Below are 15,415 nucleotides of genomic sequence, written 5' to 3'. Positions count from 1 at the left end.
GGGGCGTGTCCGGGTGCGCTGTCAGCGGGCCCTCTGGGTGGAACCGCAGCGGAGGAAGATGCAGACCGAATGTGACGCAACAAAAGCAGGGCTTTTTTTTATCAAATCTTTCCATCAGTGCATCAACCCCCCCAAAGAAAACCCCTCCCTCCCCCATTCACACTCATCCACACCCACTCACACAAAAAAGGGTTGTTTCTTTCTGCTACCAAAATTCTGGTTCCCACAACATATTGCAGTCTGCAAGGGACACAGTCCCTGAAACACACATGATTGTGTGTGTTGCCGGTCCACTAACACTATCATTAATAACTATTTTTAATGTAATTGTTTTATATGATTTCACTATCTTTTTTATCAAAAAAATGTTGTTTTTTTTTAATCTCATTTTATTTTATTTATAAAATAATAAAAAATAAAAAAAAAACTTTATCTTCACCAGACCAGGTTGTTAATGAAATGAGACTTGTCTAAAAGGTTTTTAAAACCAGGTCCAGTCCAGACAATGTCCAAGTTGGGCTCAGCAACACACACCCTCATCCATGTACAACAACAAAAATTAGGGAAACAACAGATTGCATATAAGTTATAAACAAAATTACTAAAGCAGGGCTTTTTAACCTTTTTGATCACTACAGAGGGACTCGAGGCCACTCAGCAATAACACTGAATTAGTCATCGAACTCTTGATTTTAATCATATTCAGTAATTTTACCTAACCTACTTACAATTTACAACCTTGTCAAATGATATGAAACCATGAGATAATCACAAAGATTATAATTTATTTAACACATGAACCTTAGGCTTCAGTTAAGCTGATTAGAAAAATAAGTACTAATGAAAAATACTGCATAAGAAGGTACTCAAAAATAACTGACGAAAAATCTATATACAATTATGTTGTGCTAAAATAAATAAACAAAATTAATCATTAATATGTTTCTCATTAAACTGTCCATAAAATCAAAGTGAAATGAAATGAAAATATGAAAAGTGAAATGAAAATTAAAATACCGCTTCACCACTTTAGTCACAATTTTTGCGCTTACACGGAGGGATGAGCGGTAGAAAATGGATGGATGAAAGAAATCTCTCTATAATTTTAGGCTTAGACAAACTTTAATGATCCACAAGGGAAATTGTTACACACAGTAGCTCAGTTACAAAGGAAAGAAAGGATAAGGATTGGAAGAATAAGCACACAAGGGTACAAAAAGAGGGCGAAGACAAAAAGTTATAAAGTAGACTAAAACTGTACAATAGTAGCAATATAAAATATAACGTATATGTAATATTTACATATTATATATACAGTATTTAAGATATACTGATACATAATATTAGATCATATTATTATATAATATATACACTGCGATGAGGTGGCGACTTGACCAGGGTGTACACCGCCTTCCGCCCGGATGCAGCTGAGGTATGCTCCAGAACCCCCCGCGACCCCGAACGGGACAAGCAGTAGAAAATGGATGGATGGAAAATATATACAATATATAACTAATCCCAATTACTATGTACAATATTACAATATACTTTGGCTCCAATTATTACTGCCACAAGTGGTGGGAATGTGTACTACAACTGAGTGCCGCTACGGCCTATAACAGGGGTGGGCAAATTACGGCCCAGTAATCCGGCCCACCAAACATTAAAACAGAACCGAGCAAAGATCTGTTTAGAGAATTGCCAAAACAAAACTGATCGTAGACTTCGACAAACTGGCAAAAATTGAATGAATAACAACCCCGCTTAAAGAGAATGTAAGTGATAACCCTTTAATACCATTTGTATGTTTCTTTGATGATATGATATTGTTAAAAAGAGATGTATTATGATTAAAATAGCCCACGTTTGAGGAGTCTACTCTTAGTTCCAACAGATATAATATGCCTTGAAATGCATTATGCAAGATGGCGGCGCCCGGACGGGCTGCGACACTGCGGTGCTCTTGCTAAAGATGGAACATTTGGCGGAAATGCCGGACAGTTCTGCAGACTTCATGGCTGGCTCGCATCGTGGTCACTCCGTGATCACGTACGACCGCCAGACACTTTTGGATATGGACATATTGGGCCGTTTTGGACTGATAGACGCGGGCGTGCTAAACATGCTAACTAGCATGGGGATACATCGGCGGCTACATCCAGCGGCCTGTGAAGCAGGGGAGTCTAGTAGCAGCGGGGGCCGTCTACGGAGCAGACGCCAGCGGTGTGATCGGAAACGCGGATGTCGAGCGGGGCTAAAAACAAAGCAGAAGGCTAATCCCCACAGTACACCACTTCCCTCCACCCTGAAGACGGATTTAGATGGAAAATGCGAGACTACTGGTCTGGGTAAGGAGTCTGTTAAATTAGAACAAGTTTTTTCTGCTTTGAGTGTTTCAGAGTTGGACATGTGTTTTACTGAGGTGGCTAACTATGATGCGTGCAGTTTATCAAAGCAACAAACAAACAATCGGAAAATCCCCGTTACTGAGGAGGCTAACTATGATGCGTGCAGTTTATCAAAGCAACAAACAAACAATCGGAACATCCCCGTTACTGAGGTGGCTAACCATGATGCGTGCAGTTTATCAAAGCAACAATCAAACAATCGGAACATTCCCGTCGTATCAATTCCTAGATATGGTCGTAATTATACTGAATGCACTGGGCATAATAAACACAACATTATTAATATTGCTACTACGGATAATTTGATCAAAAATTCCCTAAAACAGCCCACTACCTATAATGTAGGTTTTTTAAACATAAGATCATTGTCTCCCAAAACGTTGTTAGTTAATGATATTATCAGAGACAACAATCTTAACGTCATCGGTCTCAGCGAAACCTGGCTTAAACCAAACGACTTTTTTGCGCTAAATGAGGCATGTCCTCCTAACTTTACACATGCGCATATTGCCCGTCCGCTTAAAAGGGGTGGGGGGGTCGCACTAATATACAACGAAAACTTTAACCTTAGTCCTAACATAAATAATAAATATAAATCGTTTGAGGTGCTTACTATGAGGTCTGTCACACCGCTGCCTCTACACCTGGCTGTTATCTACCGCCCCCCAGGGCCCTGTTCGGACTTTATCAATGAATTCTCAGAGTTCGTTGCTGATCTAGTGACACACGCCGATAATATAATCATAATGGGGGACTTTAATATCCACATGAATACCCCATCGGACCCACCGTGCGTAGCGCTCCGGAGTATAATTGATAGCTGTGGTCTCACACAAATAATAAATGAACCCACGCATCGCAACGGTAATACGATAGACCTAGTGCTTGTCAAGGGGATCACCGCTTCCAAAGTTACGATACTCCCGTATACTAAAGTATTGTCCGATCATTACCTTATAAAATTCGAGGTTCAGACGCATGTTCGTCAAACTAATAATAATAATAACTGCTATAGCAGCCGCAACATTAATACAGCCACAACGACAACTCTTGCTGACCTACTGCCCTCGGTAATGGCACCATTCCCAAAGTATGTGGGCTCTATTGATAACCTCACTAACAATTTTAACGACGCCCTGCGCGAAACCATTGATAACATAGCACCGCTAAAGTTAAAAAAGGCTCCAAAAAAGCGCACCCCGTGGTTTACAGAAGAAACTAGAGCTCAGAAATTATTATGCAGAAAGCTGGAACGCAAATGGCGCACGACTAAACTTGAGGTGCACCATCAAGCATTTAGTGATGGTTTAATAACTTATAAACGCATGCTTACCTTAGCTAAAGCTAATTATTACTCAAATCTCATCCACCGTAATAAAAACGATCCTAAATTTTTGTTTAGTACGGTAGCATCGCTAACCCAACAAGGGACTCCTTCCAGTAGCTCCACCCACTCAGCTGATGACTTTATGCAATTCTTTAGTAAGAAAATTGAAGTCATTAGAAAGGAGATTAAAGACAATGCGTCCCAGCTACAACAGGGTTCTATTAACACTGACACGATTGTATATACGGCGGATACTGCCCTCCAAAATAGTTTCTCTCGTTTTGAGGAAATAACATTAGAGGAATTGTTACAACGTGTAAATGGAATAAAACAAACAACATGTTTACTTGACCCTCTTCCTGGGAAACTGATCAAGGAGCTCTTTGTATTATTAGGTCCATCAGTGCTAAATATTATAAACTTATCACTTTCCTCGGGCACTGTTCCCCTAGCATTCAAAAAAGCGGTTATTCATCCTCTCCTTAAAAGACCTAACCTCGATCCTGACCTCATGGTAAACTACCGACCGGTGTCTCACCTTCCCTTCATTTCAAAAATCCTCGAAAAAATTGTTGCGGAGCAGTTAAATGAACACTTAGCGTCTAACAATCTATGTGAAACCTTTCAATCCGGTTTCAGGGCAAATCACTCGACGGAGACAGCCCTCGCAAAAATGACTAATGATCTATTGCTAACGATGGATTCTGATGCGTCATCTATGTTGCTGCTCCTCGATCTTAGCGCTGCTTTCGATACCGTCGATCATAATATTTTATTAGAACGTATCAAAACACGAATCGGTATGTCAGACTTAGCCCTGTCTTGGTTTAACTCTTATCTTACTGATAGGATGCAGTGTGTCTCCCATAACAATGTGACCTCGGACTACGTTAAGGTAACGTGTGGAGTTCCCCAGGGTTCGGTCCTTGGCCCTGCACTCTTCAGCATCTACATGCTGCCGCTAGGTGACATCATACGCAAATACGGTGTTAGCTTTCACTGTTATGCTGATGACACCCAACTCTACATGCCCCTAAAGCTGACCAACACGCCGGATTGTAGTCAGCTGGAGGCGTGTCTTAATGAAATTAAACAATGGATGTCCGCTAACTTTTTGCAACTCAACGCCAAAAAAACGGAAATGCTGATTATCGGTCCTGCTAGACACCGAACTCTATTTAATAATACAACTCTAACATTTGACAACCAAACAATTAAACAAGGCGACACGGTAAAGAATCTGGGTATTATCTTCGACCCAACTCTCTCCTTTGAGGCACACATTAAAAGCGTTACTAAAACGGCCTTCTTTCATCTCCGTAATATCGCTAAAATTCGCTCCATTCTGTCCACTAAAGACGCTGAGATCATTATCCATGCGTTTGTTACGTCTCGCCTCGACTACTGTAACGTATTATTTTCGGGTCTCCCCATGTCTAGCATTAAAAGATTACAGTTGGTACAAAATGCGGCTGCTAGACTTTTGACAAGAACAAGAAAGTTTGATCACATTACGCCTGTACTGGCTCACCTGCACTGGCTTCCTGTGCACTTAAGATGTGACTTTAAGGTTTTACTACTTACGTATAAAATACTACACAGTCTAGCTCCATCCTATCTTGCCGATTGTATTGTACCATATGTCCCGGCAAGAAATCTGCGTTCAAAGGACTCCGGCTTATTAGTGATTCCCAAAGCCCAAAAAAAGTCTGCGGGCTATAGAGCGTTTTCCGTTCGGGCTCCAGTACTCTGGAATGCCCTCCCGGTAACAGTTCGAGATGCCACCTCAGTAGAAGCATTTAAGTCTCACCTTAAAACTCATTTGTATGCTGTAGCCTTTAAATAGACTCCCTTTTTAGACCAGTTGATCTGCTGTTTCTTTTCTTTTTCTTCTATGTCCCACTCTCCCTTGTGGAGGGGGTCCGGTCCGATCCGGTGGCCATGTACTGCTTGCCTGTGTATCGGCTGGGGACATCTCTGCGCTGCTGATCCGCCTCCGCTTGGGATGGTTTCCTGGTGGCTCCGCTGTGAACGGGACTCTCTCTGCTGAGTTGGACCCGCTTTGGACTGGACTCTTGCGACTGTGTTGGATCCATTGTGGATTGAACTTTCACAGTATCATGTTAGACCCGCTCGACATCCATTGCTTTCCTCCTCTCTAAGGTTCTCATAGTCATTATTGTCACCGACGTCCCACTGGGTGTGAGTTTTCCTTGTCCTTATGTGGGCCTACCGAGGATGTCGTGGTGGTTTGTGCAGCCCTTTGAGACACTAGTGATTTAGGGCTATATAAGTAAACATTGATTGATTGATTATGTGCTCGCCCGGCCAGTCTTTCAAATTTAAAAAGCCAATGTGGCCGCTGACCCAAAATGTTTGCCCACCCCTGGCCTATAAGGACCACATCTAAGAAATATATTAAGAAGATATTTTTGGGCTGCCTAGGGGGAGCTTGCGACCCTATGGTTAAGAAAAACGGCACTTAAGCTAAAAATTGGCAAGGTTGAGTACTGGTATCAATTCCCAAGTACCAGGAATTGGTGCTGTATCGACTCAAAAATCCATTTTTATTCTCTAGTTTTATGTACAGTGACAGACAGAAACAAATGTAAAGCAATGTGACCCAAAACCCAAAGACAAGCGCCACCAAACACATGCAAAGGGATAATACTGTAAAACATAAACACTGGAGATGAAAACAAATGCCAAAGAAAAATTCTACAAACCCCAAAATAATGTTTACGGAAAAAAATACAGAATTAGCTGGGGGACATTGGTCTTAAAGACATGAGCTTGATGCCCTGAAGAAGGTAGGCATAGTAAAAAGGTACTTTTTCCTTTATATTTTTAACAATCACTTCGAGAACAAACACCTGTAACAATCCCTGGCTCTATAATTCTGTAAATTCTCGAAAGCCGTAATTACTCGAAAGTCTCACATGCACTGATTTAAAGTCCAACCCCTTGAACTCCAGACTTCCTTATCCAGCAACTGTACAATACCTACTAGTTATTTCTTAGATTACTGGCCGATATCTCAAGGTTTCCCCAACATGTACCTCAAAAATGTGTTTTTTTGAGGTGAAAAAAAATTAGGCAATATAATGTATGAATGGATATATCTAATTATTAATGGCTATTAGCCTGATAAATAGTGATAAATAGAAATTTCGGTCATTGAAAACATGACTTTGATCACCGAAGCAGCACAACCACAACCGAATGCTGTGATGACGTAGGCAATATACATGGAATTGTCTGGAGCGGAGGCAGCATGCAGCAGACGTACTTTAATATTTCAGAGATATAACCGCAGACAGCCATCTGCAAAATGTGCAAAGTGCAACTATTAAGAGGACGGTGGCAGCTTTTAAGGGGAACTGCACTTTTTGGGAATTTTGTCTATGATTCACAATCTTTACATAAGACAAGAACACATGTTTTTCTTTTTTAATTTATTCTAACACAAATTAAATAAATAAAAAAAAACAATTAAATTTGCACATTGCATACATCATGAATAAAAACAGAATACAATGATTTGCAAATCCTTTTGAACTTATATTCAACTGAATAGACTGCAAAGACAGTTATCTAATGTTCGAACTGATAAACTTTGTTTGTTTTTTTTTGCAAATAATCATTAACTTAGAATTTATAGGCAGCAACACATTCCCAAAAAGTTGGCACAGGGGAATTTTTTAACACTGTGTTAAATGGCCTTTCCTTTTAACAACACTCAGTAAACCTTTGGGAAGGTGGAATTATTTCCGATTCTTTCTGGATTTACAGCTTAAGTTGTTCAACAGTCCAAGGTGTCCATTGTGGTATTTTAGGTTTCATAATTCGCCACACATTTCAATGGACTACAGGCAGGCCAGTCTAGTACCCGCACTCTTTTACTACGAAGCAGCGCTGTTGTAACACGTGCAGAATGTGGCTTGGCATTGTCTTGCTGAAATAACCTTGTATGGCAACATATGTTGCTCCAAAACCTCTATGTACCTTTCAGCGTTAATGGTGCCTTCAGTGATGTGTAATTTACCCATGCCTTGGGCACTAATACACCCCCACACCATCACAGAGGCTGGCTTTTTAATTTTACGCTTATAACAGTCGGATGGTTATTTTCCTCTTTTGTACGGAGGACACAACTTCCACAGTTTCCAAAAACAATTTGAAATGTGGTCTCGTTAGACCACAGAACACTTTTCCAGTCAGTCCATCTTAGATGAGCTCGGGCCCAGTGAAGCCGGCGGCCTTTCTGAGTGTTGTTGATAAATGGCTTTCCCTTTGCATAGTAGAGTTTTAACTTGCACTTACAGGTGTAGCGACCAACTGTAGTTACTGACAATGGTTTTCTGAAGTGTTCCTGAGCCCATGTGGTGATATCCTTTACCCACTGATGTCGGGTTTTGATGCAGTACCGCCTGAGGGATCGAAGGTCACGGGCCCTGCCGCTTACGTGCAGTGATTTTTCCAGATTCTTTGAACCATTTGATGATATTACACACCTTAGATGGTGAAATCCCTCAATTCCTAACAATAGCTCGTTGAGAAACGTTGTTCTTAAACTGTTTGACAATTTTCTCACGCATTTGTTCATAAAGTGGTGACCCTCGCTCCATCTTTGTTTGTAATCGACTGAGCATTTCATTGAAGCTGCTTTTATACCGAATAATGGCACCCACCTGTTCCCAATCAGCCTGTTCACCTGTGGCATGTTCCAAATATGTGTTTGATGAGCATTCCTCAACTTACTCAGTCTTATTTGCCACTTGTGCCAGCTTTTCTGAAACATGTTGCAGGCATCAAATTCCAAATTAGCTAATATTTGCAAAAAATAACTACAAACTCCGTTTCCATATGAGTTGGGAAACTGTGTTAGATCTAAATATGAACAGAATACAATGATTTGAATATCCTTTTCAACCCATATTCAATTGAATGCACTACAAAGACAAGATATGTTTTGTTCAAACTAATTATCTTTATTTTTTTGCAAATAATAATTAACTTAGAATTTCAAGGCTGCAACACATGCCACAGTAGTTGGGAAAGGGCATGTTCACCACTGTGTTACATCTCATTTTCTTTTAACAACGCTCAATAAACGTTTGGAAACTGACGAAACTAAGTGTTGAAGCTTTGAAAGTGAAATTCTTGACCATTCTTGCTTAATGTACGGATCAAGTTGTTCAACAGTCTGGGGTCTTGTTGTCGTATTTTACGCTTCATAATGCGCCACACATTTTCAATAAGAGACTTGTCTGGACTGCAGGCGGGCCAGGAAAGTACCCGCACTCTTTTACTACGAAGACACGCTGTTGTAACACATGGCTTGGCATTGTTTTGCTGAAATAAGCAGGGGCGTCCATGATAACGTTGCTTGGAAGACAACATATGTTGCTCCAAAACCTGTATGTACCTTTCAGCATTAATGGTGCCTTCACAGATGTGTAAGTTACCCATGCCTTGGGCACTAATACACCCCCATACCATCACAGATGTTTGCTTTTGAACTTTGCGCCTATAACAATCCAGATGGTTATTTTCCTCTTTGTTCCGGAGGACACCATGTCCACAGTTTCCAAATATAATTTGAAATGTGGACTCGTCAGACCACAGGAATCTTTTTCCACTTTGCATCAGTCCATCTTAGATGAGCTCGGGCCCAGCGAAGCTGGAGGCATTCCTGGGTGTTGTTGATAAATGGCTTTAGCTTTGCATAGTAAATAAATGATAAATGGGTTGTACTTGTATAGCGATTTTCTACCTTCAAGGTACTCAAAGCGCTTTGACATTACTTCCACATTTACCCATTCACACACACATTCACACACTGATGGAGGGAGCTGCCATGCAAGGCGCCAACCAGCACCCATCAGGAGCAAGGGTGAAGTGTCTTGCTCAGGACACAACGGATGTGACGAGGTTGGTACTAGGTGGGATTTGAACCAGGGACCCTCGGGTTGCGCACGGCCACTCTCCCACTGCGCCACGCCGTCCCTCATAGTAGAGTTTTAACTTGCACTTAGAGATGTAGCGACCAACTGTAGTTACTGACAGTGGTTTTAGGAAGTGTTCCTGAGCCCATGTGGTGATATCCTTTACACACTGATGTCTGTTTTTGACGCAGTACTGCCTGAGGGATCAAAGGTTCATAATATCATCGCTTACGTGCAGTGATTTCTCCAGATTTTCTGAACCTTTTGATGATTTTACGGACCGTAGATGGTAAAATCCCTGAATTCCTTGCAATAGTTGAGAAATGTTGTTCTAAAACTGTTCGACAATTTGCTTCCAAATTGGTGACCCTCACCCCATCCTTGTTTGTGAATTACTTAGCATTTCATGGAAGCTGCTTTTCCACCCAATCAGGCACCCACCTGTTCTCAATTAGCCTGCACACCTGTGGGACGTTCCAAATAAGTGTTTGATGAGAATTTCTCAACTTTATCAGTATTTATTGCCACCTTTCCCAAATTATTTGTCACGTGTTGCTGGCATCAAATTCTAAAGTTAATGATTATTTGCCCAAAAAAAAAAAAAATGTTTTATCAGTTTGAACATCAAATATGTTGTCTTTGTAGTATATTCAACTGAATATGGGTTGAAAATGATTTGCAAATCATTGTATTCTGTTTATATTTACATCTAACACAATTTCCCAACTCATATGGAAACAGGGTTTGTAAGTTTACCAGTTCGAACGTTAAGTATCTTCTCTTTGCAGTTTATTCAATTGAATATAGGTTGAAAAGGATTTGTAAATCCACATGCAAACTTCACTGGTTCTGGGTTTTGTAAATAAATCGCTAGCAACAAGCATCAAGCATCATGCAGCAGTACTGCTAAGTGCTGAACAAGGTATAAAAACTCCCAACATAATAAAACAATCACTTACTGTACAATGTCTGCTCACATTGTGATGCCGACTGATGGGATGTTTATATATTCCCATTTAGATGAAGAAATAATCCAAATCCTCACAAAGGTTGACCACCTTCTCAGTTTATGTCCACATCTTTCTACTATCCAGGTGAGAGGCATGATTTATAATCTAGAATTAACCTATACCAACCCAGAGGCGATGCAACAGTTCACTGGCTCAATTTGTTATTGAATCGCCACAAGCTGGTTAGCTCTTTGTGATCACAGCACAGCTACAAATAGTTTGTCGGCGTAAACGCTTATGATAACATATTTGCTAATACTAGGTTAATATTCAGGTCACAAGATGTAATTGGGAGTATTTTTGATGGCGTTTGGATGATTTTTAGAGGGGTTTTTGGGCTGAATAGTGTACTTCATTGTTATCTACTTCATACTTGACATAAATTCAAAATTAGAATGCATTAAAATAGCATGTGTGTTCTTGTCTTACATAGTGATTGTGAATAATAGGCAAAATAAAAATGAAAAGTGCAGTTCCCCTTTAAGTAGAGAAAGTGCAGTTGGGGCAGCAGCACAAAGCATGTGTGACGTCAGGATCGCTCTTGCTGTTGGTCGTGGACATCGAGTGACAGATATAAAGATTCTCTAAGCACGGATAGTCTCAAAATATGCTTGATTTGTTGCTGGTCGTTTTCAATAAAGAAAAAGTCACTAGAAGTGTTCGAGAGAACTCTAGTAACTTGAAACAAAGTACATTGTACAATAAGCAGCAACAATTGAAACATTTAGCAAGACGATATACCAACACCGTTTCTATATGAGTTGGGAAATTGTGTTAGATGTAAATAGAAACGGAATACAGTAGTTTGCAAATCATTTTCAACCCATATTCAGTTGAATATGCTACAAAAACAACATATTTGATGTTCAAACTGATGAACATTTTTTTTTGTGTGCAAATAATTATTAACTTTAGAATTTTATGCCAGCAACACGTGAGAAAGAAGTTGGGAAAGGTGGCAATAAATACTAATAAAGTTGAAGAATGCTCATCAAACACTTATTTGTAAAATCCCACAGGTGTGCAGGCCAATTGGGAAGAGGTGGGTGCCATGCTCAGTCTTTCACAAGAAATGGGGCGAGGTACACCCCTTTGTCCACAACTGTGTGAGCAAATAGTCAAACAGTTTAATAACGTTTCTCAAAGTGGAATTGCGAGACATTTAGGGATTTCAACATCTACGGTCCATAATATCATCAAAAGGTTCAAAGAATCTGGAGAAATCACTCCACGTAAGCGGCATGGCCGGAGACCAACATTGACTGACCATGACATTCGATCCCTCAGATGGCAGTGTATCAAAAACCGACATCAATCTCTAAAGGATATAACCACATGGGCTCAGGAACACTTTAGAAAACCACTGTCACTAAATACAGTTGGTTGCTACATCTGTAAGTGGAAGTTAAAGCTGTACTATGCAAAGTGAAAGCCATTTATCAACAACATCCAGAAACGCCGCTGGCTTCTCTGGGCCCAAGATCATCTAAGATCGACTGATGCAAAGTGGAAAAGTGTTCCGTGTTTTGACGAGTCTACATTTCAAATTGTTTTTGGAAATATTTGACATTGTGTCATCCGGACCAAAGGGGAAGCGAACCATCCAGATTGTTATTGACGCAAAGTTCAAAAGCCAGCATTTGTGATGGTATGGGGGTGCATTAGAGCCCAAGGCATGGGTATCTTACACATATGTGAACATACAGGATTTGGAACAACATATGCTACCATCTAAGTGCCGTCTTTTTCATGGACGCCCCTGCTTAGTTCAGCAAGACAATGCCGAGCCACATTCAGCATGTGTAACAACAGCGTGGCTTCGTAAAAAAATAGTGCAGGTACTTTCCTGGCCCGCCTGCAGTCCAGACCTGTCTCCCATCGAAAATGTGTGGCGCCTTATGAAGCGTAAAATATGACAGTGACTGTTGAACGACTATCGCTCTACATTAAATAAGATTGGGAAAGAATTCCACTTTCAAAGCTTCAACAATTAGTTTCCTCACTTCCCAAACATTTATTGAGTGTTTCTAAAAAGAAAAGGTGATGTAACACAGTGATGAACATGCCCTTTCCCAACTACTTTGGCACGTGTTGCAGCCATGAAATTCTAAGTTAATTATTGTTTGCAAAACAAACAAAAAAAAAAGTTTATGAGTTTGAACATCAAATTTCTTGTATTTGTAGTGCATTCAACTGAATATGGGTTGAAAATGATTTGCAAATCATTGTATTCCATTTATATTTACGTCTAACACAATTTCCCAACTCATATGGAAACGGGGTTTGTAATATGATATACATAATGTATATATACTGTATTTAACATTATTATATATATTATAATACATATAAAATAATGTTAATACTAATACATAACACATATTTGTTTTTAAATGTATGTATACATTTTTTTTAGCCTTTTTAAAGAAAATGTATGCATCAACATTAATTATGCAAAGTATATGATGATGCCATATTGATTACACCTCTACCGCCACAAGTGTGTAGGCAATCTGTATCAAAACTCTAATTGTGCAATATAAAAGGTAAATGGGTTATACTTGTATAGCGCTTTTCTACCTTCAGGGTACTCAAAGCGCTTTGACACTATTTCCACATTCACCCATTCAAACACACATTCACACACTGATGGCGGGAGCTGCCATGCAAGGCCCTAACCAAGACCCATCAGGAGCAAGGACGAAGTGTCTTGCTCAAGGACACAACGGATGTGATGAGGTTGGTAGAAGGTGGGGATTGAACCAGGAACCCTCAGGTTGCTGGCACGGCCACAGTGGCGCAGTTGGGAGTGTTCAACTCATTAATACTGTAAAACCATTTAATCACTACAATATTTATTTCTGAATGTTATTCCTGGTCTTTATCCAATGTCACTATTTTATTTTTGTATCGTAATATTTTTTTATGGGAAAAACTTAAGCCTGTTTTCTATTTCATGTCTGTACCTGAGAAGGAGCTGCTTATATTCTCATTGTACATGCGTATAGTGACAATAAATATACAATAACCGTTCAATTCTATTCTAAAATATTACACCTTCAGTACATAGCCTGGCGAACGTCAGTGAGTAAATTAATAGAGAGCCTCCAAAATATATTACCGTTTGTTAGAACGTAAAAACACCAATTATGTCTGTAATTATAACACATTTACCTGTAGGTTTCCGTCCATGGTAAGATTAAACACAGGCAAGGTCCCGGTCACCACCATACCAAGACCCAAAGCATCCTGATACACATTAGTCCACTGGACCTGCTTGGCCTCGCTGCCCGCCAGCACCATTGGGCGCCCCAAGACGTCCAGGTATTCCTAACGAAACACAAGAAACGTGAACATGACTGCAGTCTTAAAACACTGCTCGTATGACCACCATAATGATGAGGAGGCGCAGGTCTCAGCTGTGTTGAGGGGCAAGAGAGGGACCCACCTGGGTGTTAATCCTTATGGCGCAGATGGAACGAATCTCAAAATAGTAACCTAGTGAGAGCGAGAGAGAGGAATATAACATGAGGCTTCGCCATTTTAAAATGGATGTTGTGTACCTTTATTTGTACAGGCGATCCACTGCAGGGGCGTGACGTCATAGTTGTGCTGACCCACAGAAAAGGTGAAAACCCGAACCTTTACGTGAGCAAACGTACGTTTTTTCATTCAGTTGTTCCGCTTTTTACAAGCCGCAGTGCGACTGAGAGACACCCACCGTTTTGTTGGGCCAGTTGTACTGCATGAAGACGTCCTGGGCTCGGTCTTCGCCGCCGTCCGTGAAGAGCATGATGATCTTATTGCAGTTGGCGCGGGGCACGTTTGTTTTCTGCAGGAACAATTGCAACCATAACAACAGTCACACTGATTAAAAACAGAGGTGTTAATTTCCCTGTTAAAAAAAAACTATTCTTTTTTTCTAAAAACTAAGGATGTAACTATAGGAAAATTCCATACCACAGCTACTTTGACCAAAATTATCATGTTTATCATTATTATAATCCCGATCTAATCAAGATGCGTGCGATTTATACACGCAGTGAAATATTTCAACCATGCGTTACTCAGAAATAAATCAAAACAATATGTACAAAATATATATGTTCCTATTTACCATTCTGTCTTACGAGAGCATGGCCTTTAAATTCAATGTAGCTGTTAATGTTTTTATACAAATATAGATTGAAGTCTGACATTTGTCTTGTATTCATGTTAAAATAGCTAGCTAGTGATTAGTGAGCTAGTCGCCAGCTAGTAATTAGCAGCACAAACTGCTAACAAGCGATTAGTGGTGTGAAATGCTAACTATTAATTAGCAGCATAAGCTTGCAGCTAGCGATTAATGGTGCTTGCTACTAACTAGTGATTTGCACCACAAGCTGATTGCCATCGAGTAGTGATTAGATTAGATTATTCATGTTAAGATGAGCGCGCTAGATGGCAGCTAGCAATTAGTGCGCTAGTGGACAGCGAGAAATTAATTGCTCGAGCTACTAACGAACGATTAGCAGCACAGGCTGATAGCTAGCAATTAACGGGGCCACTTGGTAGCAAACAATAGGAGGCGCTAGGTCCTTGGGGTACTTTCTTTTCCAGGAAATGAACATTACCAATCTGTGAGTTTATAGCGTTTGCGTTAATCAATCACAGTTTTTCAATCATTTTATTTTGAAACGGTAAAACAAAGTGATAAATACTATTCATATTTACCACTCTGTC

At 40.1% G+C, this 15,415-nt stretch overlaps 1 protein-coding gene across 2 annotated transcripts in view; it reads right to left on the bottom strand.

The window, feature by feature from the left end:
• The window catches only part of LOC133534961 (voltage-dependent calcium channel subunit alpha-2/delta-2-like), a 107,216-nt gene that overhangs the window by 39,299 nt on the left and 52,502 nt on the right, over positions 1-15,415 (bottom strand). For both annotated transcript variants that reach the window (XM_061874327.1, XM_061874326.1), the window contains exons 12-15: positions 14,415-14,525; positions 14,257-14,335; positions 14,142-14,191; positions 13,868-14,023 (exon numbers count right to left, since the gene is read on the bottom strand). In XM_061874327.1, coding sequence (XP_061730311.1) covers positions 13,868-14,023; positions 14,142-14,191; positions 14,257-14,335; positions 14,415-14,525 — 396 coding nt within the window. The remainder of the gene's footprint in view (positions 1-13,867; positions 14,024-14,141; positions 14,192-14,256; positions 14,336-14,414; positions 14,526-15,415) is intronic.

The sequence above is a fragment of the Nerophis ophidion genome, linkage group LG16 (assembly GCF_033978795.1).
Source record: "Nerophis ophidion isolate RoL-2023_Sa linkage group LG16, RoL_Noph_v1.0, whole genome shotgun sequence".
Classification (NCBI taxonomy): Eukaryota; Metazoa; Chordata; class Actinopteri; order Syngnathiformes; family Syngnathidae; genus Nerophis; species Nerophis ophidion.
Note: the sequence above shows the minus strand (reverse complement) of the source record. Positions and strands in the feature narration are given on the sequence as shown.